Source organism: Mytilus trossulus, chromosome 2 (genome assembly GCF_036588685.1).
Source record: "Mytilus trossulus isolate FHL-02 chromosome 2, PNRI_Mtr1.1.1.hap1, whole genome shotgun sequence".
Classification (NCBI taxonomy): domain Eukaryota; kingdom Metazoa; phylum Mollusca; class Bivalvia; order Mytilida; family Mytilidae; genus Mytilus; species Mytilus trossulus.
The window spans coordinates 54,227,746-54,252,925 of NC_086374.1; the positions used below are offsets into that span (position 1 = coordinate 54,227,746).

Consider the following 25,180-nt stretch of genomic DNA (forward strand, 5'->3'; position numbering starts at 1 on the left):
ATCAAATGTTATGAAACTTATACACATTGGTTATTACCACAAAACTCAGATCAAGTAGGTTTTTGGGTAGCTTCACTTTTTTACTGTTCATGAGTAATGACCCTTTTTAATGTTAAATGCATGCAGCATCTGTGTCCCATTGATTAATTCCCCATATATTTTTTGTAATAGAAAATAATCCTTATTTCAATTTATGGGACACTGACCATACAAAACTGCCTATGTGAGCATCACAGGTGTGAAGTCATTGCCTTCATTCAAATTCATACAGATGACTTCAAACAAATTATATTTGCTACTTCTCTACTATGCAAGCAATATTGAAGATAAAGACAACATTGAGGATAAAGATCAAAGACTGGCCATGTCTGATTCATACAAATGTTGTTGTTACTTCATGGGCTGACAATTGAATGTTAAATAACAGGTTTTTATACACACATCTTACCAAACCTGAAGAAAAATAAATTGATTCATAAGCTCAGCAAGTTTCTTTGTTGTATGTTTTTAGTGAAATTCTGTCTTTCTGTTTGTAGCATCGGAATAACATGATGTTGAAAAGTCAACAAAGTGACGATTGTAAAAATGAATACGCTTCTCAACTACAGCAAACCAATCAACATCAACATGAACACTATCATACACACATGCCACAAGTGTTTCAGGTAATACAAAATGTGTCCAAATTGCTTCAGGTAATACAAAATGTGTCCACAAGTGATTTAGGTAATACAAAATGTGTCCAAAGTGCTTCAGGTAATACAAAATATTTTAATGTGTTTCTGGTAATAAACTAAAGTCTGTCTATGAATACCTTGTGCTTTAAGTAAACCCAGGTATTTGTAAATGTCAATCTACTGCTGATGATTCGTATTGTTGAATTTTTCAGGTAAAAAAAACGAAAATCTATTAAGTTCTAATTTCATAGTAACTTAAACATGTAAACAGGGTTGGCAAAAACCTGAGTTTTCTGAGTATTGCCCAGCCCAGTGGGGAATACTGGGAAAACCCAGGTTTTACTGGGTTTTAGTGGGCAATACTGGGTAATATAAAATACTAGTCTGAATTTTATAGAGGATTCATACATTGAAGATATATATATAACCTTTTTTGTTTGTCTGGATTGGTAAAACTGTAAATCATAAAGAAAAAAAACTTTTTTTGAATAAATATAACTCCTATTAAGAGTCCTATTACATGTAAGAAAAATTACATTTAAATAATGTATACATGCACTTTCACTAAGTAGTAAGTAATTATTCTGATTAGAATGCAGATTTGTTAATGTAACAATAATCATCCCTTTCAATTTTATAAGTGTTAACGGCATGACCCCTAATTAGGAGAGGGGGTAGGAGGGGTCCTGATCACGAAATCCCGGGCTCAAAAACACGAAATCCTGAGATCCCGAAACTCCTAAAAATAAAATTCCTGGATCCCGAAAGCGTCAATCCCGAAATCCCAAGCTTAAAAACACCAGATCACGGAGTCCTGATAAAGGTCCTATCCCCCCTCAATTAGGGTGTTTATTTAGCTATATGACAAATGTATGAATGTGTAACATTTAAATAAACAATTCACTTAAACATTGCAACATTTTTTTTCCCTTCAAAGTATGGATTCTTGAAACAATGCTTGGTAATTAACAAGGTTTCCTTAAATGTGCAAATCTTGTATTCCGGCTTCATAGAAGGGAATGAAATTGAATTTTTCATTCTTTTAGAAATGACTGTCAATGGTTATCTGTATAAAAAGTATATATTTAGCTATAATACTATGAAACTACACCAAGACTTAACTATTTTATATTAATATAATATGTAGAGACAACAACATCTGGGTTACTGCAAGGTGATAGTTTTATTGAGTCGACATGTTTCGCCGCTAATGCGGCATCATCAGGACAATATTACAGAGTTTACATGTTCATAAAGTGTATATAATGCGGTTGTATTAATTATGACGTAAAAGAATAAAAGTGAAAGTGAAAATGTAAAATAGTGTTCATAATGTAGCAAGAATAAAAGTTAAAAATAGAAATAAAAACAAATGTTTATCTTGACTGGTATGTTCCGTAGTCACTGTGATTGAGGTTCATATATAAATAGAAAGTGAAAGTATAATTAAAATAAGAATCTAGTATAGTTAAAAGTGAAAGTTAGTCAATAAAGTTATAAACGATGTGGTTAGCTGCTATTCTTGCACGTCTGTGTAGAGGTCCTCATAGTGGTTTATTAAATGTCAGTTCATTTCCAAATATTTGGAAATGAACTGACATTTAATAAACCACTATGAGGCGGCGAAACATGTCGACTCAATAAAACTATCACCTTGCAGTAACCCAGATGTTGTTGTCTCTACATATTATATTTCCATGAGGTTTTAAGACAACCGCAGCATACTTCGGTATCCATCTTGGTTACTCTACCAGCTTTTCCGTTAGAAGGTGTTGGTTCACTTGTCACAAAATATTTTATATTAAAATAAACTTAAAAAATCATATTGCCCAGTAATGCCCAGTATTCTCCATTTCTGGGAGTATTGCCCAGCCCGGGAAAACCCGGGTTTTCCCACCCGGGAATTCCCGGGCGGGTAATACTTTGCCAACCCTGCATGTAAAAAATGTTTGAGAAAAAGTTGAACACAAGCTTTTTCAAGTATATAAGCAGTTAAATCTTTTATATGTAAAATACCTTAAAGACAGGAGGATGTTTTGATTAATAGAATAATTTCTGTAAATAATATACTCCAAAAAAAAAAAGATTTTGGAACCCTTACAAGACACCTGCATAAGTCAAGACCTACATTTTCAATAAGACTATCCAAAGCTATAGAAGTTATGATAATCAAGGTAGCAAAATCAAATATTATCTTGATATTAATTGTGATAAACCGAAGGAAATACAGCTTACAAGCCACAGGACATGTATCCAATGAAAGGGAAATGTCAGTTGTTTCAGCCATATTGTTTATAGGGGCAAATGACTTATCTGGAAGCATACTGAATTGTTCATTGATTTCATCTGGCTTGAACTGCTTGTATAGCATACAGACTAGGAGATACACATTTTAAAAATCTAAATTGTATTATGAAATAAATATTTCAGATGTATGAAAAAAGTTTATTTATTTTCTTCTTTTTTCTCCAATAGAGATTGCAGAATATAGATGAAAACAGAATAGATAAAATGAAAAGTTATATAAAACAAAGTGCTGACATTGAAAGGAATATCATTCCTATAATAAATACATGTATAGATGGAATGGTGAAAGCATCAGATTCTATAGACGCTGTGGAGGTATGTCAACACTATCTCTTATAATGTTCAATTCTATAAAAGCTATGGAGGTATGTCAACACTATCTGTTATAATGTAAAATTCTATAAACGCTGTGGAGGTATGTCAACACTATCTCTTATTATGTTCTATACTATAAACGCTATGGAGGTAGGTCAACACTATCTCTTATAATGTTCAATTCTATAAACGCTGTGGAGGGAGGTCAACACTATCTCTTATAATGTAAAATTCTATAAACGCTGTGAAATATGTCACCACTATCTCTTATAATGTAAAATTCTATAAAAGCTATGGACGTATGTCAACACTATCTGTTATTATGTGAAATTCTATAAACGCTATGAAGGTAGGTCAACACTATCTTTTATAAAGTTTAAGTTTATAAATGCTATGGAGGTATGTCAACACTATCTGTTATTATGTGAAATTCTATAAACGCTATGGATATATGTCAACATTATTTGTTCTAATGTGGATTCATCATCATTTGTGGGATACCAACTTTCATGGATTTAGTTGGTATAGATGGACAATTCCCATGCAAAATATTATTAAAATGCCAAAAAAGAACAAACATACTCAACAAAATATGTAATGAGTGTATTTCATGACCACCATTATACACATATTAAACAAAAATCATATTTCCCTATCTACAGACACACTATAAAAAGGTGGATTTATTTTAAAATGTTTGCAGAAAAAAAAGAATCACGGTATATTTCAGGAAAAAAAATATCTGATCATTTATGTGAAAAAACATGTTTTCTGGACCTGAAAGATACCAAAGTGGCATTCCAATTCAAAAGCTGAAAACAAATGAAAATGCCATGTCGGGAGGGGGAATAAATAATGGGGGAAAAAGCATTTGTTATACATTGTCTTTCCTGTATTTACATAGAATATACCACACCTTAAATTTGCTTTTCATATATATATATGGTAACATATTGCTTCAAATAAACACTGATGTATTGTAGAGTTTATATTATATGATGACTAATTTAGATTAAAGACACATTAGTATAAATATCACACACATTGAAATTTCACATTGATTTATTGTTTTTAGGATTCGAGATCTGTTGTTAATAAATATAAATCTGGTTATCCAATTCCTTCTGACATTGCGTTTGATGACTTAAGTAATTCACAAGTTCCTGATGGACGTAATGGAAATACATTAACAACAACGCCGAAAAATTTAAATCTTGAAAAAGGTAGTGTGCGCCAAACTGTAAGTGGAGGAAAATCAAAGAAAAGAACTGGTATATTAGGATTATTTAGCTCTTCAAAGGTGAGATTCAGAATTATATGATTTTTTTTAATGATTTTTTTCATTTTCATAACTATGGGACAAATTAGCTATAAATCAGAATTTCTTGGGGAAATATCTCCTCTCACTTTCATCTTAACATTGTATGGTTAATAAACAATGTAATTACAATTTTTTGCAAACATAATTCAAACTTGGATCAAAATACTGAATTCAAGATTTCTATTATTGTTGAATTACATGAGTGTGGCCAGAATAAATAGTTTGCTGTGTTTTAAGTTGACATTGAAATTAAATAAGTTTTGAATGAGTTTGGTATTTTTGTTATTTTACTTTTTGTTAATAAGTGGGAACGAAAAATGTCTATAACCGCTATTTAATCAATAATGTGACCAAATACTTTTAACAGTGGTATTAAAGAAGTAAGGGTTCACTTAACAAATAGACAACCTAATCCAGTATATGACGGATATACTCACTCAAACAATTTGGCTGTAGGTACTCTTTCTTAGATAAATTTTGATTTTTTTTATACTGGATAAGTTATTAGAATGATTTATAGTTGATTTTTCCTGTTGACTTAATATTTAAAGTTTGATAATCTGTGGGTTCCATATATGTTGCATAATTGCCATGTTATAGTTGTTGGTGTATATACAGTGCAAGCAAGTCATATGGATATTACACATTAATCTTCTAGCCAGAACAATTTGTTTTCAGGATTTGATTAAAAGGGATAACTCATCACACCCCTCCCCCACCAAAAAAAAGTCTGATCTCAAAAAGATAATTTCTCAAAATCTTTTGAAATGAATATTATTATTTAGATGTGTGTGTGTTTAATTGTTTGGCAGATTCTTTAAAGTGAAACTTAATTTGAAAATCAAAGATCAATAATCAATGATTAAAGATGCATGACAACAGTCATCATAATTTAGAATATAACAGTAATGAAAATATCATTTAGTGCCTGGGGGAAGTGTAAATTCCATTAGATCTGTACTGCACTTTTGTGTATGTCATGTACTTGTATATTGCTTGCTGGAACTTGAAAGTTATTTCTTGCTGAGCCTGTAGGGTATCATATCTTCTATATCATGTTTCTGTTTACCATTGAATCATGTCATCTTTTACTTTCTGTTCATTTTAAGGCACATATCTTATAATTAAACTTCATTCTAAATCGGATATAACCTGCATTGAACTCTTTGCTTTGCTATGGCGCGTATGCAAATTTTTTATTTTTAACTTATCATTTTAAAATTAATGATTTGAATACAATGCCTATGTCTATTTAACACAACAAAATTCTGTACTCTCTATAATGCATTAAACCTAAATCCAAAGTAGTCCAAGAATTTTTTTGTGATTAATATTTTTTGGGGCATTTTTGGTCTGTTCTAAAAATATTTATGCTACATGTTTTCTCATGGGTCAGGGATTTAATCCAGATTTTACATTGAGAATTTACTTTGTTGGTCAGCAGGTTGTAATTAATAATACTTTACTTTTAAATATACCATTTATTTTAGCATAAATCATATAAAATATATCAGGTAACTCATATATATGTCATTTACATTTAACTTTAAAAAAAACACCTTTTTTTATCATTTTAATTTACTTGTACTTACAAATGTACTACTGAAAAAATAATTATCCATAACATTTCAAAATCAAATGGTGCACATTAATTTTCAAATCTGTTATGGGAACAGGACTCTTAACACTGACAGAGAGGTTATTTTCTTTAAATTATTACTTACTAAGATGTTAATGATAAGGGTAAAGGATATTTAATCTCGTATGACAATATATTGCATCAATAATGAAGATCTGTGGTTTAAAAAATGGTTTAGTATTAAACTATGTCTAGTATATCATTTATACAAGATAAACATGCAGCTATTCTTGCTGTACATTTAACACATTATACTAATAAATAAGATAAGTGGAACCTTTTGATAATAAAATATTAACAAAGATGTTGTATTTCTTACTAAAAAATAATCAACAAAGAGACTAAAAACGAAAAAAAATTTCAAATGAATTATAAGCTTCAGCATAGAAATTATAGTTCTCTGATTACTGACTCTTTACCTATAAGCAAGGCTGACAGAAAAAAATTGCTCCTCTATGAAAACAAAAAAAATCATTATTTCTCTCGCTCCACTTCCCATTGCCCCATCCCCCTGAGTTTTGTTCTCACTATGATTCTATTTTTATTCAATTTTTTTTCAGCACTTGATTTTACCCCTCTTCTGTGTCTAAGTTTTATTCATTTTTTATCTGAAGTCACATTACCTTATTAAAAAGCTTTAAAAACACCCCAAAAAAATCAGGTTATTAATTGACTAGGTCATTAATGAGCTTTAACATTTGCATGGTACTTGTACAGAAGATCTTGACTTTTCTACATACATGTATTTTGTTGCTACTGGACAGCCGCATTTTGATATCAATTCTAATGTGACTCTCTTCTTTCGCTTTGGAAGCAAAGCGTTGTGCTAATATAAAAAAAAAAAAAAACATGTGGAATTGTGCTTGACATCACAAAAGAATTTGCTATGCCAGTTGTAATTTGAATGACCCTCTTGATCAAAATAGACAATTCTTTAAGAGTTGCTTGCCATGAAGGTCAATAAAATCTCCTAAAAGTTTTAATAGAAATAACCATTTTATAAACTTTTTGGACCCTTAAGCTTAAGTTAAAAACTTAAAACTAATTTATAGGACCTTTTTGATGCCTTGGTTTCAGGTACTTAGATATTAATCAATTGCTTTATTAGTAGCATTATGTATTCTGGTGTATTTCAGACGAATGTAACACGAGTAAGTGATATTACAATGGTGGGGTATATGTCTTGGTACCCTTTCATCTTAATTGTCAAACTAACTATCATAAGCTTCATTCTTAACACTAGACAACATTTTGCTCTGCAATAATTTGATGAAATTTTTCTTTCATCATTTTTCTTTTCGAAATTTTGATAATAGAATAAGAAGAATTATTGATATTATAACTTTTGCTTGTTAAGTTTTGCTGTTATCTATTCTGTACTAATTATGTCAAGAAATAATTGCTTTGTTGTTTTGTGGCTTGAAAAAGGTCATGAATATATTTTAAGTTCAGAAAATTTTGTAAGCATCAAAAAGACACAAATAATCAAAGCAAAATAATTAGCAGAATATTTTATGATTTATAATTCTGAAAAATGAGTACATGTAGAACATTTGTACTAAATAGTACTTTTGTCTGTCAGAGCAAAATGTTGGAACACTTTTATTTGTAAATTTTGTTTTGGTTAAGAGTCTTAGAGTAGTATATATTTGTAGACGGTTAACACAATTTTGATTGGTAATGGTTTGTGATACACTTAGAAAATGGGAATCAAAAATAAAAATGTGTTAGAATTGTGGGATGTGAATGTTTTTTCTTCTTTTCTGTATATTTTATTTGCAAACATCCTACCTGTCTTGAATTTTTATTTGTTTAGGTATTTCGAATTACATGTATTTCTTTTGTAATTTTCTTGTATATCTGTTTTTCTTTTTGAATGACTCATTGTTGTTAATAGTTTTCTTACTTTTAAAGTATGATATAGAGATGTTAAATGCCTTAAAATTTAACAAACAATCTTACTAGATTTCTTCTACTTAAAAGAATTCAATAACAATTTATTCTAATCTGAAAGTATTTAAATTCCATTCTCATATTTTTCACTAAAAAGCTTGAATCATCATTTCATTAGAAGCATCTTTTATCATATCATTGTATAACTGTATATATAAGCTATCTGATGATTTGTTTCCATGCATATCTCAGATTATTGGATTGCTGGTATGTATTGGCATGACCTGTAGCATGGTCTGAATTATCTCCCCTGTCCAAGTTATGGCACTTGATTTATGTTGTACATTTATCCCTTTTTTAAGTTTTTCATTCATGATATTTTAAACCACCAAAACAGGTATTGCTTTTACCCTAAAAAGGCATTCATCAATATGGTTTCTATTTTCTCAATCCAATTTGTATTAAGTTTGCCTCCAAGGTTTGGCTTTTTTACTCAATCCCTGCTTATAGGACCTCGCTTTATTGTGTCTTTGAGTCCTTCTCAAAGAAAACAAATAAGTGTATTGCAGTGTTATTAAAAGAAAAAATAAATGTCTAACAGTGTTAGTAAAAGAGAAAAAAATAAGGTGAATTGATTTAAATAACACCGGTATACTTGCATGTTTTGCATATATGTATGTAATGTTTGTAGAGATAGGTTTATTATATATCTATATCATTGCATGACATATATTATATTTGCATCAAATGCAGCGTGTCATTATTTTGAAGAGAAGAGGAAACACCTTTTAACCTTGATGTGTACCTAGTTGTGAATTTATACAAATGTTGGAAAACAGTTATTGTTTTTATCAAAAATGTAGTTTCCCCGACATTAAAAAACTGATGTGTTTTTTTGAAAAGGTAATATTCATTTGATGTATCTTTTTACATAAATTTGTAATTCACTTCATTTTGAAGTGAAAATGTAGTTCCTTTTCTTTTGACAACATCAAACCTTACCAAATTTGAAAATAAACTCTTTGCAAAACATTCTTGTACACATTTGGTTGTTCATCTGTTTAACTTGGGGACTGAACACTTGCATGGGACCCAGGGTACGAACTTCAACATTGCAAAATTGCTTCTGTAATAGGTAACCTCATTTTCAAAGTTTGTTTTCATGTAACAGCCTTTTACAGAGGAGGGAGTAACATAATACCTATCCAAACAATATAAGAATGAGAAGGTCCATTGTTATGTGTGTTGTTTTCTCTTTTGACAGAGTGATGATCCTAAAGAAGATTTTAGTGATTTACCTCCCAGTCAGAGGAAGAAACAGTTACTGAAAAAGATAGATTCAATAAAAAAAGAAATTACTAGGGAAACAGCAGAGAGGTATAACAGTAAATTCTATTAAACAGTATATATCTGCAGTATATGATGTGCTGGATTTTCCAAGTGCTGAAATATTTAAAAAAAAGTGCATATAAAAAGTACATGTGATATGAATACCAATAAGACCACTCTCCACATGACTGGGACCGAATGACACAGAAATTAACAACTATAGGTCACCATACAGCCTTCAACAATGAGCAAAGCTCATATCGCATAGTCAGCTTTAAAAGGCCCTGAAATGACAGATGTAAAACAATTCAAACGAGTAAACTAATGACCTAATTTATGTACAAAATGATGAAGAAAAAACAAATATGTAACACAGCAACATAACAAGGTTTTTTTTTCTTACCATGTATATGACTGAAGGAAAGAGTAAGGTATATGATTGAAGGAAAGACTACTGAAGGTATATGTCAGTGAGAGAACAATAAAAAAAAACAGAAATAAAGTTATTAAGTTCCTTGAGAACTGCTTCATATTTCCACATAATGAATGGAAAACGCTTAAACTAAAGAAATATTTATGAGTTTCACAAGATTTTAAATGTTAAAACATTACTGTTAGTCATTGTATGCACCTATTTTTATGCCCCACCTACGATAGTAGAGGGGCATTATGTTTTCTGGTCTGTGCCTCCGTTCGTCCGTCCGTTTGTCTGTTCGTCCCGCTTCAGGTTAAAGTTTTTGGTCAAGGTAGTTTTTGATGAATTTGAAGTCTAATCAACTAGAAACTTAGTACACATGTTCCCCATGATATGATCTTTCTAATTTTAATGCCAAATTATAGTTTGGACCCTAATTTAATGGTCCACTGAACATAGAAAATGATAGTGTGAAGTTCAGGTTAAAGTTTTTGGTCAAGGTATTTTTTGATAAAGTTAAAGTGTCATCAACTTGAAACTTAGTACACATTGTCCCTATGATATGATCTTTCTAATCTTAATTCCAAATTAAAGTTTTTCCCAATTTCACGGTCCACTGAACATGGAAAATTACAGTGCTAGTGGGGCATCTGTGTACTATGAACACATTCTTGTTTTAAGTAATAAATTGATTATTGGTGTCTAAACTTAAGCACATAGGCAGTAATTGGTGGTGAAAGCAATCACTTTTGTAAAGAGAACCAAGGAGCTTCATTGAAAATTAAAAAAAGTGCCTATTTAAAAAAAAAATGAAGAACCCAAGTAAAAATGATGATTGAGTGAGTTGACTTTAGGCGATATATTTTCTTATTTAGCTGTGTTATTGAAATCATATTGAAGAACTATTTTAATAGCAACACAAGTTAATGAATATTTCAGTTGAATATATATACTTTTTAAACTTTCAGGGAAGGCATGTTAAAGATGAAAGATGTTTATGTACAGAATCCAGCATTAGGAGATCCAAATAGTTTAGATAAAAAAATAGAGGAAAATGGTGAAAAATTAGATAGTTGTCGAAAAGAATTATCGAAATTTGTGGTATGAATAACAATATGATAGAAAATTTCCCTGCAGTTTTAGCTTTACACCCCATGCAATGAAGTCTTAAACAGTATACTGTGTTTGTTCCATTCTTTAATAATTTTGTTGCCTCTATGCTAGCACCTTTATATTTTTGGGATCCTTATTAAATTTGAATGAAGGTTTCACAGATGTGTTTCAAAATTGGGGATTTTTTTTTGAAGTGTTGACTTAAAAATATTGATTAAGATTTTAATGTTGAAAAAAAGAGCCTTATATTTTTAACAGATCTGCTTCAAATTTGTATCAAGATTTCCATTCATTGAAATTTCCTATGAGTTTGGTTATAAATAAAATGTAACTAGAAACAGTTTTAGAAAGACATATTATTTTGATAAATGCATAAAAGCCTGATCTTGATGTCCAAAATAATTTTGCCTATGTATTTATTGCAGAATTATTTAGATGATGCTGAAGGGAAGAAGAGTACAACAAGTTTAGCGGTGTCAGATGATTCTCTGTCCCGAAGCACATCTGATGGTAGCGTGAATCGAGATCCTAACATAATTCCTCCACCTCCTAGTATACAACAGCCTAATAATGATGTTTATACGTATGTATCTATCACAAAATATATTGTTTATATGAAAACTATGTATTTTTCTACTGAATATTAATTTCTCATATGCTTGCGATTTTTTATGAAAAGTACTAGCCATTGTGTGCCCCAATTATTATTAAATGTTGAAATAATTTTAGCAACATTTCAGAAATATTTCCAACAAACTTGGTACATGATGCATGAGCATGGTTAGTTACTAAGAATAGATATTTATTGTTACTAAGAATAGATATTTATTGTTACTAAGAATAGATATTTAATGTGATGTAGAAATCATGTCAATTCATCAAATCATGTCTTCTTTTTTTTGTGGATTATAATTGTATTTTATGGAAACTGAGATATATCGTTAGAATTTTCATACAACTGTTGTATGAAAAGTAGTAATAAATTTATTGAAATGGGTTACGGTTGATGACTTTCAAATGTAGATTCAAATGTATTTGATTTCGAACTGAATTAGAAATGCAAAAATAAGATGCTTTCCATTGGAATTAAAAATGCAAAAGTGATAAGACTTTAAAAAAAGAAAATAATGAAATCCCAGTTTCTCAATTTAATTCAGCTTATTTTATTTGCTGTTTCATTTTATGTTTAATCACTTTTCTTTTATCACTTTCATCAAATCATTGATTTTATGTTGTGTGCGTCTTATTATGTTCATTATTAGCTGTGGGTTTTAGTTGGTGTTTTTTGTAATGAAATATTTCAGGGGTTATAGTACAAACAGTTCAAATCATTGGCCTCCACCATATAGCAGGTTTGACCTTTGTAAAAGTAGAAGTGTAGTTTTCTGTCGGTAGCATCTTGTAGAATCAAAAATATGTTTTTAAAAATTCAGCAATGAGTCGTTTTAATTACTTGGCATTTAGAAAAAGTTTTGTGAATAAGAACATGTAAATTATGTTCAAAGAATAAAAACGGAAAGTGGGAGATTAAATTGCATGATTAAAATGGTGTTTTTTTTACATGTGTTATTGAAAGGAAAAAAAATGAAATAAGAAAGACAAATATTTGTTAATGTAGAGAATATTTACTTCTTTTTTTTACGCTTTTTAAAAAATATTAGCTTTTCAGACTAATCTTTAAAAAATAACTATGTAGGGTTTTTCATTCTCTTTTATACTGTATACCTTTTTGTTTTAATACTTTTATTATTTATTTATTTCGTCTAAGGAGACATAAATTGCTGGGTTTTCCTTACCATGTCTTATTATTGTGTGGCTTTGTGTACTTATAAAAAGTTTAATGTAATCCAAACTCACAATGTTTCTTTGTCTCTGTTTCCTGCACAAAATATTAAAATGCAAAACATACAGATTCGCAATTATAGATTTTACATGCTTATATATGTGAGTGGACTCAAAACATGAGCAAATTATTAAATCACGTACTAAAAAAAACCCAAACCATTTGAATTTAGATATAAATGATTATATGTCTAATAATTTTGTTATGCAAAGAGTGAAACCTAGCCGGGTAGTAAAAAACTGATATATGATAGGGTTACAGGTAGATTGCAGAAACCATTCAATCAAAAGAAAATCAAAAGATAAAATTGACCCCTTGGACTCTGACATTTAATAATAATAATACTGCAATAGAAAGAATTTAAAATGTTCAATTATAATATTACAAAGCAGTAATGGAGAATATTCACTATTGATGTATATGTAATGTATATGTATTTTATGTGTGTATGTTTTGTTATTCTATGTTTAAAAAGGTTATGGGGCATTGTTGTACAACAAAATACCTTTATTTGTTCCAATATAAAAATGCTTAGAACAATGTCCGTTTATCTGTCAAACTTAAGGTTTCGAGTTTATTAATGAATTAAAGCTTGACCAAATTTGTATTTTTTTTAGAAATTCTTGATGATAGTAAATAATTATCTCTGAAAACTTTTGGAATTTAAACACACACTGTCTCAGACATTGAATTGTAAAGGCCAAGTTTGATTTGGACAGTGGAATAAACCATTTAAAGGTTAAAATAGTGATTATTTAAACAAAATTAAAGTAAAGATAAGGAAAAGTTACCAAATAGATATGAAATTGTACAATATTAATTTCATGATTATGTTTTAGATATAGGAAGATGTGGTATGAGTGCCAATGAGACAACTCTCCATCCAAATAACAATTTATAAAAGTAAAGCATGATAGGTCAATGTACGGCCTTCAACACAGAGCCTTGGCTCACACCGAACAACAAGCTATATATATAAAGGGCCCTAAAATTACCTTTTATAAAGGATTTTTGGTCACACCATGGAAAGGTTTATATGCTATTTTGTTGTATAATCTTAGAAGTAGATTAGATTAGTTCCCAAATTGATCTGATCAAAATAGATTATTTTTTGAATGTTAAAACTTTTCTGAAGGCAACTGACAGCTTTAATATTGCAGCACAACATTTATATAAATTAGTAATTTAATATCAGTATAAGTTATAACTAAAAAATAAAATGTCTTTTCTAAAACAAAGTAAGGGGATTTTATTACACAAAGGTAACTAAATTTTTGTCATTATTATTTCTTGTTCTAGGACGAGATCAGATGAAGTAATTTATTGGTAATACCACCTAACCCATTTCTGTGTCTTTCACAACTTTCAGCTCTGTTTCATTGCTAGAAATTGACCAATCCAATGTTGAAGTGAAGTTTGCTAGAACATATAATAGATGAAAGGATATCTGTCCATTTGTCCATCACATCTTGTTTCCATGTGCTTGCAAACAGAAACACAAGTGCTTTACACAATTGCACTCATAACATTATCACAAATCCATTTTCAAATTTTCTGCATACAGACTTTTAAGTCTAGCATATGTATATACTCAAGAAAGCAAAGTTTTCAAAATCCAAGACTTGTTGAACATTTTAAAACTGAAAAATGTAGAAATTATAAGTATATAACTAGCCGTTTCTTTTTTACAGGGTTTGAATACAAATTTAAGGGTATTATTGCATCAAATGGAAATGACCTTTATTTCTTGTTCTAGGTCAAAATCAGCAGAAGTCATTTATTGGTAATACCACTAAACTCATTTTAACTGTTGAGAGTGGTTGACTATTAGAGTTAATGGTTTAAAGGGAAGAATGATGTTCATTAATGATTTAAGCTAATAATAATAGAAACACATGTAGTTGTAAATTACAGACAAAGAAAAATTTGCCACATATTTAGGTATATTTCTATAATACTAAAACTAATCACTTCTAAGAAAAGGAATTAGAATTTGTAAATAGAAGCTATGTCTTAATGATTCTGTTTACTAGGACAAATTACATGTACTTCACTATCAAAGTTGTCAGATATTAGTTAAAACTGGCTAATTTCAATATCGGTTCATTTATTTGGTTCACCTGAAAAAGATTGTAGTTCATTGATTTAATAAGTTGTCTCATTTATTTGCAATGTTTGTAGCACCCTCTGTGTTCCTGTGGCGGTGCAATATTCTTAGCGACTTTTATTGTGGCTTGATAATTAATTACTGAAATGAAAGATTTAAGAGTCATCAATTTATTTACTTTCCTTATGTCTCCTTAAATTTAAAAGGTTTCCTTCATTTCAAAACATTATTTCATTCTGAGAAATTCAAGATAAAAATAATGCTAACACAGATCACCCAAGTTGAAGGTAAATCAGTTCTGAAAAGAACGAGCAAATGAACACAGAAATATACAACTCATCCAGGGAATGAATGAAAGTCATGATTTGCAAAATTCTTAATGGGTATATCATAAACATTTATTTGATAGTAAATATTTCATTTGAATAATTTAACTGACGAAAAATCATTTTACAACAGCCCTGACATCCCTAACAGTCCTAAGAAAAAAAGGTAGGCCATTATTGTCTATAAATTCCTTATAAGGGTCTTGCATGTAGATAATAATAATCACTAAAAGGCTTTTATTTGAGATTATGTTATCTATAGCTATATCTAATGCTTATACTAATACAAAAATATAATCACCAGATTGTCCAATATTGCAAATGATAGCTGTTGGAAAAACGGCTCTGACTTGATTTTTGCTATTTTATTTATCACATGTTTGTATGAAATATTGTGGTTTTATAACAGGTGAGTTCCTAACCCGACTAGCTAACACTGACTAAAGTGAGCTTTTTCTTTGAGAGTTGTATTTTCATATAAACATTTTTTTATTTATATATATTGTAAATTAACAAACGAAATGTTTCTATGTAAATTATTATGCTATTATAGAGGCACTAGCAACAGGATAAAATGTACCAGATTGGCACTTTTGAGCATTATTCCATTTTGATTGTAAATTTAGTGATGTAATTTTTGGTATCTTATTTTAAAATTTGAAAGAAAAGAGACAATCAATCAATCAAACTGCAATTCAACATCACAAAAAGCTGAGAAAATACATGATCCCGGAAAAACGTTCATTAAGTCCTTTAAAATATAAAAGTATCAGAAGTCAAATATTTGGGATTACCCAAATTCAACTGTGTGAGAGACAGATTAGATATATATACACCCATACTAATTAAAATAAAAACCAATGGGTACAAGGATGTGCATGTTTTAATGTCATTATATTTTTTGAGAAGTTTAAAACTTCTTATTTTCAGAAATTTTCACTCAAAAACTTGATGCAAAGTTGCTTAACTTTCTATCATAATTTCTCACATCATTTGCTTAAGTTGACAAAAAGATGCTTAGATTTTTTTTGCCTATTTTTGCGTCCTCAGAATGAAAGAAAAGCTAGTTGAACTTTTTATTCCTATGAAAATTCCATCTTCTAAAAATGATTAATCTTGATTAGATATCCTGACTTTCTTGAATTATTTTGTCTTCACTATTTCATGTGAAATGTCTTCTATGGCATAAGCAAGGCTTAACTGACCAATGACAGCTCTATAATGATAAGGTTGTATGTTTATAGAATATAAGTTTTGATTCCTTTCCTTTTTTTTATGAAGATACTAACTCTGTCATTCTTAAGACATGAAGGTTGTCTATTTGTTGACTGTAGTAAATTAATGGTAACTTATCATTTTCTGATGTAAAATATTAAGAGGAAATTTACGATGTAAAATATTGAGAGGAAATTCTTGTGAGTAGTTTATTTTAACTAAAATCCTGATTAAGATACAATTGTGTGAGAATCAGACACAAGAAATACATGAACACAAAATCCTGGAAATAGATATGGTTCTAAAAAGTCAATGAAAATAGCCATTTTACAGTATATCAACTGACATTTCTGAACAAAACATCAGATAACAAGTCATGATACATTAAAGTTGTATTAACACTGAACATTTGTTTTCCAGTTCAATACCAGATGATGATGAACTTCACAGTCCTGATGAATTTGAAGACCCAGAAGAAGTTCTAGAACAGTATCCTGTAATAGGCACATGTAGAGCTCTTTATTCATTTACTGGTAAGTTCAATTATGATTCCTTTGAAAGAAGCTTTGTTTCTAAGATTAAAGAAAATCTGTTCATAAAGATAAGTCACAAGCCTTGAGTGTAAAGCTTTAAATGATTAGGAAATTTGAAAGCAAACTTTTGTATTTTGAATGAAAACAAAAATTGGTATAAATTAAATGAATAAGAGGATTTGATATGATTGCCAATGAGACAACTTCTAATGACGCAGAAAATACCAACTGTAGGTTTCTGTACAGCCTTAAACAATGAGCATAGCCCATACCACATAGTCAGCTAAAAGTACCAATCTGAGAGTACTCTCAGTAACTGACAGCTAGTTCAAAGCCAAACACAACTAAAAAAGAATATCATGCAGCAGATTTGTATGAGATCAAACATTTGGAGGAAGAAAAAGGGAGAGAACTATATCAGGAATGTTATTAAAAGGTTAATATCCACATGTTCACATTTGACTTATTTTTGTTCCTAAGGTTTGTATGTTTTAAAAAGACATGTTTTTGAAAGTAATTATAGATCAATAAATCAGAAGAACTATATGAATGTTTTTAAGCATATGTTAGAAAACTGTTACTCAAACATAAACACAAAGAAAAATATGCATTTAATGAAATTTTGAGTTATACATAAATTTAATATAAAATGTTAGCTGGAAAACAGGTTTCAGTAGTTTGGCCAACATGTCATGCATGTGTCAAATTCGATGGTTTGATAATGATTTTAAAATACAACATCTGCCCAGAATAAAATAACAAAAAACACATATATATATATTTTATATACTAATTTCACATTTGTGTTTTTGTAGCTGAAAATGAAGGATCTGTTACAATGGAAGAGAATGAAGAAATGAGTGTGTTAGAACAGGATCAAGGGGATGGATGGACAAGAGTAAGGAAAAAAGATGAAGGAGAAGGATTTGTCCCTACATCATACATACAAATACATTTCTTTGATCAAGATGAAGTTTGAACACTTTCATGACATAGAATGCTAATGCAAAGGGGAGATAATCATTTAACTTGAGAGAAAAGTCTCAAAATGTTCAAAAACTATATATGAAATAGACTATAAATAGATCATGATATCATACTACTGACTATAATGTATTGAAATTATATTTTATGGGAAGTATTGAGATGTAAATATACAAGTGTTGAGAGATAAATCTGTCAACTTTTTTAATAAGATAATTCTACTTTTTAATTATTGTTTGCATCAAATGCTAGATTTGGATTTTTATCTTTTATGTTTAAGATTTTTATGTATTAGTTCATTTAAAAAAATGAAGTAATGAAACAAGAATAAGATAAAAGATTTCTTATTATCACTCAGTGTTTTTTTAATTACTTTAATTTTTACTAGCATTTGTCGTCTTTAACCAACTAACAAATGACATATTTAACTTCCAATGTTTCTTAGCATTATCAAGTAAGAAGTGATGCCATCCTACTTGCTAATTTATGATCATGTGACCAGTCAATATAAGTGATATTACCCTAAGTATGACCATTATTGCCTTTAGTATCAATCTCAATGATAAATATTGTCATGATTGTACATGGCGAACAGTGCAATTTTGTAAATATTTTATTTTTAATTCTCAGTGTCTATAGATCAACCGTAATTGTTAGCTTGCATACATACCATGTTTGGGTTATAGTTCTCTTGTTCAAAAAGGAGAGATAACTTAAGTTATGGTCTCTGTGCTGTAAAGTTTTTATGTAATTGTAATAATTAGAATTGTGGTATCAGTGTAGCGATATGCATATTTTAATGTCAATCTCCATATTTTATCTAGATACAAGATTTCTTTTTTTACTTCTCTCCAACTCTGTAAACTTTTTTGTTAATTAAAGTTATGAATATGCAATCACATTTATAAATATCCCCAAATCCTACTATTTTCTTACTTTATTCAAGAAAAAATGAATCACACCTTATTAAATCATTTCTTAGAAAAATAAATAAAGACAATCAACTCTCTATGTACTTAGAGAGAACACATTGTAACTGATTGAAAAGTTATTTTTGGAATGTTGAACAAAATGTTTATATCATTTTATACTTAATAGATAACTTTTACAAAAATTGTTCATAAAATTTTCATGCATAGAAAAAAAATGAGAGAACCATATTTTATTATGAAATGTTTTCTTCATTTTTTAATCTAATTCAAAACCCAGATAGATTTAATCAATGATAATCCGACTGAAGTCAAATAAAAGATTGACATAATTGTACCTGCTGATATTTAATGGCTTTAAGAAATTTCACATACAAAAAATTTACAATCATTGAAATGGAGTTTGTCAACTGTGTTACAGTATTGAAATATATCAAAGATGTTCCCAATGTGATTGTACATGCTTCTGCTTAACAAGCTATGTGTTTGCAATCAGTATTACAGCATTATTTCGAGAAATTGTCAATTTGAAAAATCTTTAGATGTTTGAAAACAATACTTTTTATAGTATTTTCAAGATAGAAATCTGAATTGAATAAATACATAATGAATTTTTGTTTAGGATTTATTTTTATTGCAAATTTTGAGAAAAACAAAGGTACAAACAGAAGAATATTTGAAACATAGTTTGAATAAAGATTAAACATTTTTTTCAAGTGAGGTAGTTCTATTGTTTAATAATAAAAAAAACACCTGAATATCACTAACTGCCAACTTATGCAGTTACTTCAGAAGAGAATTTTGCATAGAATACTCTATTTGTCCCCCATAATTTTTATCAAAAAAGAAATGTTTAAAACATGACATTCTAGGGATAACTTAAGATAGTAATCTTTTCATTCATCAGATTATTTTATTTGAATTGTAACATGTACTCTGTACTAAGTATTTTAATTTATTTCATATCTAACTCATTAATGTAATATGTTGAATCAAACCATTTCTATCTCCATAATACATGTGTAGATTTTGTGTACTTTTTATCAATGTATATACAACATATACATATAAATTAACTGTATTTTGATGTGTTCTGAAGCATTTTTTGTATGTATGGTTTGCCCCCTGTTTTTATGTGTAATTTTTTATTAGATAAACGTAAATAATTAAATATTATAAAACCTTTTTATATGCAAGTTTCTTTTATGGTATTTGGTGCTTTTACACTTTTGTTCCTAAGATAAATAAAGTTCCATAACTTTCACGAGCAAATTCTTTAGAATCTATGTTGTAATGTATACCAGACATTGAAATTCAGTATCTAAACATGGTACCTATATTTGATATATATCTGATAAAAAGATCGAAATTTTAGTTGTCGGAACCTTTTTTTTTAATGTTCCATAATTGAAATGGATTATTATAATACTATTTTTCTGACAACATTCACCATGTTAATTTTTGAAAGCTCATTAATTTAATATTTCTAAAAACCTAAACGAAAGAAATGTTTTTTTTTATTTTAAACTTCATTTGTGAAAGGTAAACCAAAAACAATACCTTAATATGGCATGGAGCTGTTGTTAATTGTCTGGTCTTAGTATCTGATGAAATTAAATGTCCAGCACAATATACTAGCAATACAAATGTTGTCCAAGATACAAGAAAAAGCACCAAACTTTGAATTTGCCTGATTTTTATAAAAAAAAAATATTGGAAATTACAAATCTTCTTTAATATCCATATCTGCTCCATACAATTATTGATTGTCTCAGTGGCTGTCCTTTGAGAAATTATCTTATTCAATAGAAGATATTAACCAATACACTTATTTCTTAAGTCTGATTTTGGAGTTTGCTGTTATGGTAGGGCATGGCCACGTAATGCTGGTGTTTATTTTTACCACTGTTCATTACCCTTAATTTATTTCTTCACTAAAACTGATCAATGAATCATAGACATAGGGATATTAAAAAATATTCAAGTCTTCATAGATCTTATTCTGTAGATATAAATTATGTACTGTAACTCTATAAGATATATAAAGTATGCTAATGAGAGACTTGTAGTGTGCTGTATGATATAGTATGTGCTATCTGTTATTTTGGATGTGTGTGGTATGCCATGTGGAGTTGTGCTATATTCAGCTTGAGTGATATATAAGTGTATTTGCTTATCTTTGTTTATCTGTTAACTAGAGCTATCTTCTGTGATGTGATTTATTTTGCTTTGTTGGATACTCAGAGCTGGATCTGTTGAGTTTTGTAATTCCCCTCCCCCTTTTTTCCCTATTCAGAGATCTATACATTTGATTCATGAAGTCATTCTTATATCATTCATATCATGATTCAAACCACATAAAATACGGAAATTATATTTACGTATTCTGAGAAGTGTTTATACTGATTTCAGACTTTCTACCATTTTGTAGTGTTAATTTTTTTATATAAGTTAATATTGCAAGACATTATTATTGTGTAAATGATTTCACAATTAATCGATAGATACATGATTTCAAAAGCTATTTCATTTTATGTACAACTAGAAGAATTTGTTTCAGTAGCTCAAAATTATGTGCTCAATACATAAATCGGACATAAGAATATAATAGAGTTATTTTATGCAATTTTTATAGTTGTTTTTAATTTACAGTAACAGTTCAATTCACAAATCTTGATTGAGAATCATGCAAGTGCAGATATTTTACTGCAATTGTATCCTTTTAAATGGCAACTTCTGAATTCATTTTTGGTGAAAATACTTCTTATAGAAGTCATTATTGTATTTTAAAGTTTATTATCTTTATTTCCCTTAAAACTTAAACAATCATTTTCTGTCTCTGAATTACATAATGATATTTAGTCTCCTAAACCATGTCTTGCGACGTCTGTCGATTTGTCTGTGAACAATTAATAGCTTTGGAGAACTTATTTTCTTGTGGCTGATTTTTGGTGGAACATTTAGTTCCTAGTTATATATTTAATTAAGACCTTCATTTTTCCAGGCCTCTTAATTTAAGTAACCATGAACTTCAAATGCATAAAAATAATTGGCATCGAACCAAAGTCTGCTTTTTCCTGAAATCAGTCACAAGAATTGAGACAATTTCAGTTCCCATTGAAGATTATCATTTTTTGGTTCCCTAACTGAAAGCATTTTTTAAAGGTTTTACTTAGAAAAGATTACTTTTAAGTTCCACGATGTGTTTCTGGTTAAAGTATGTAGTTAATTCATGTATTGTAAATCATTATATTAAATTACTCCTGAAGACAATAAAGTAGGATATCTTTTTTCGCAACACTTTTCATACTTTATTGTATTGATTGGTATACTTTTAATTTGTTTAATTTATAGAATGGGATGAAAAAATGATTGATACTAGTGCTAAAGTAACTTATTGCATATTTTATTAATCCTGAGGCAACTATAAAATAGAAATTAAAGTGTATCTGGGAAGTTAAACATTTTATAAAAACGATGAAGATCTGAAAAAATGTCTTCCAGCCATTCAAGATGTTATCTCTTGGTCTGAATGAATAAAAGTTTCACATAAATAATCATTAGAATGGTTATAATTGAATTTTTGTATGTTTTATATTCCAGTGAAATCTTGTAAAAGTTTAATCTTGTTGAGTTTAGTTAGATGGGAGCAATCATTTGATATTTATTGAAAAGATAAGGAAATGAAATCAGTTCATAATTCTGAAAAAATATTCCAAAAGAATTAAAGTTACATAGAAAAAAATAAATATCAAAGACAAACAAAATAAAGGAAGTACAAAATAAATTTGTGCAAAAAAGTTTTGGTTAAAATAATCGGAGATCACAAGCCTTTTTGTGTGCCCCAAATAGAAATGGTTGCTCCCTTATCTTTAAAGCTCCACATATTTAAGGGGCAAATCAATGATAATCTTCAATGGCTCTCTCTAATTGTTTGTATTTGTACATAAAAAATATAATCTGCATTTTATGTGGACATCCTTAGACTGCTGTCATATTGACTCCCTAAGGGTAGTGCCAAATTTTTATTATTCTATTATATATATATACTTAACAGTTTTGTTTATACAATGATAATGCAATTCAAAACTCAAAAATAAATCTGAATGAAAAGTTGATTTGTTTTTAATTATTTTTGTTGTTGGTTTGCCATTCAATCCAGCTGTCTGCTTTTATCTTTTTACCAATTTGTAAATGTTTCAATGTTTGTGAATTGAAACCCAGTACTTATAATTCACAAAAACTTGACTAGCAAACATCACATAAACAACAGCTTTGTCTTATTTAAGATTAATTATGAACATTTGTACTCCTGGTCTACCAGATCATCAGACAACTTGATCCTGTTTTAGCATCTCATCCATTGTAAACACTAAAAATTTCTTCCTTGGATGACCACTATTAAACAAATGAGACCAAAATTGGCAGGAATGTGTCGTAAACCGAATGTATGACAGTTTGCTACTAATGTTTTCAAAAGATTTACTAGAAGCTCCAAGGAGCCTTTATCTACTGACTAAGGTTCCTGATTGAGAGATTGTAAATGGAACCAAATTTGATTAGTCTGAATTAATTTTCAGTCTATTTTTGTAGCCATGACCTTGATATTAGTAGCAATTATCTCATAATTCATTAGGAATTGGCTCATAATGTGTGACTATATATGAATTTTTCATTGCATACCATGCAGTGTTCTGGAATTTTTATATGGAAAGTTCTTTTCTACTTATTTCTGCAATTTTTATAGGCCTTTGAGCCATGACAGAGTGATATTTTATTATACGTATAATGTATATGTTTGGTTCCAATCCAATGCAGGATTCTAAGTCAAAATAAAGAAACTCCTTCCCTGCACAATTATTTTTAATATGACCTTGACCTTAGACATAATTACCTAAATCCAAATTGAATCCTCCTCTCATTATAAATGACCAGATACCCAAGAAATGTAAGAGCGAATATAAAGAATAAAATATAGCATCATGAAACTAAGATGTTGGCAGACTGAGATGGATAGGTAAAAAAAACCTCTATACCCTCATTTTTTTTAGCCTTAGGTTAAACAAGAGGGCACATGTTGAAGTGTCTCAACTGCATTACTAGTGATTTAATTGATGTTGAAAATCTGTGATATTTTACTTTTAAGCATCACATAAACTTAACATCAGCAGTGATCAAGGTCAGGTGAACTTGCCAGACCGATAAACACCAAATATAGAGGTCCTAACACATACAGTACCTTGAAGAAAGTTTAAACAACATAAATTTAACACCAATGGACCATGAAAATGAGTCCAAGGTCAAATAAACCCTGACGGACAGACACTTTATAATCATTCCATCCATCAAATAAAGTTGACCTATTGCTTAAAGTATCTAAGAAACAAAGTTAACCAAGACTGAACAATGAGCCATAAAAATCTGAGGTTAAGGTCAGAGGACACCTGCCAGTTTGACATGTAGACCTTAAAATCATCACATACACCAAATATAGAACTATTGCTCATGGTATCTGAGATATTGACTTGACCACCAAACCTTATAAACCTTGTTCACTGATCAATGAAAATTGTCTGACATGCATTAGACCTTATTAGGTACACACATACCAAAAATAGTTATCCTATTACTCATGATGAGAGAGAAAATTTACATTACAAAAAATCTGATTTTTTTCTTGAAGTAGTCACTGAACCATGACAATGAAGTCAAGGACAATGTGCATATGACAGATGGAAACTGCATATCATAACTTATGTAGTATGGAGCATCCAGGTCCTCTAAATTTTGAAATATTGAGCCTTTAAGATGTTAGTTAACACGGCAACTTGATCACTATCCTTATGTGGAGCTCTCTGTGACAACAGTCACAGGCTCGACAAGAATGAGAAAAAGGATAATGGATATATGACAGACAGAACTTTGAACATACAGGATATCTACATCCAAGGTATGAAGCATTCAGATTTTCTACTTTCTGAAATAAAAAGTTATATACAAATAGTTAACCCTGTCCCCTTGTAGTCCCTATGTTGCATAAGGCCAGACAAAAATGAGCATAATTCTTCCTTGAATAGGTGGGGCTTGCAATAATTGAAAATTTTTGCATCCTCAAATAAATATTCTACCAGGTTAAAGATAAGTAAAATATTTCACTGGAACTCCCACTCATAAGCATAAACTTTTATTAAAAAACATTTGATATGATTTCAATTAATAAAATCAAACACACAA

General features: G+C 29.4%; 1 protein-coding gene across 5 annotated transcripts in view; it reads left to right on the top strand.

The window, feature by feature from the left end:
• Nucleotides 1-23,064, top strand: part of LOC134707577 (formin-binding protein 1-like) — a 44,168-nt gene extending 21,104 nt beyond the window's left edge. Inside the window, exons 7-17 of one of the 5 annotated variants that reach the window (XM_063567475.1) lie at nucleotides 537-665; nucleotides 3,153-3,299; nucleotides 4,375-4,599; nucleotides 7,396-7,410; nucleotides 9,417-9,529; nucleotides 10,865-10,997; nucleotides 11,435-11,592; nucleotides 12,314-12,361; nucleotides 15,419-15,451; nucleotides 16,921-17,033; nucleotides 17,849-23,064. In XM_063567475.1, coding sequence (XP_063423545.1) covers nucleotides 537-665; nucleotides 3,153-3,299; nucleotides 4,375-4,599; nucleotides 7,396-7,410; nucleotides 9,417-9,529; nucleotides 10,865-10,997; nucleotides 11,435-11,592; nucleotides 12,314-12,361; nucleotides 15,419-15,451; nucleotides 16,921-17,033; nucleotides 17,849-18,012 — 1,278 coding nt within the window. In that variant the 3' untranslated portion in view covers nucleotides 18,013-23,064. The remainder of the gene's footprint in view (nucleotides 1-536; nucleotides 666-3,152; nucleotides 3,300-4,374; nucleotides 4,600-7,395; nucleotides 7,411-9,416; nucleotides 9,530-10,864; nucleotides 10,998-11,434; nucleotides 11,593-12,313; nucleotides 12,362-15,418; nucleotides 15,452-16,920; nucleotides 17,034-17,848) is intronic. The other 4 variants (XM_063567477.1, XM_063567478.1, XM_063567476.1 and 1 more) reach the window with 4 other exon arrangements.
• Nucleotides 23,065-25,180: the final 2,116 nt, after the last annotated feature.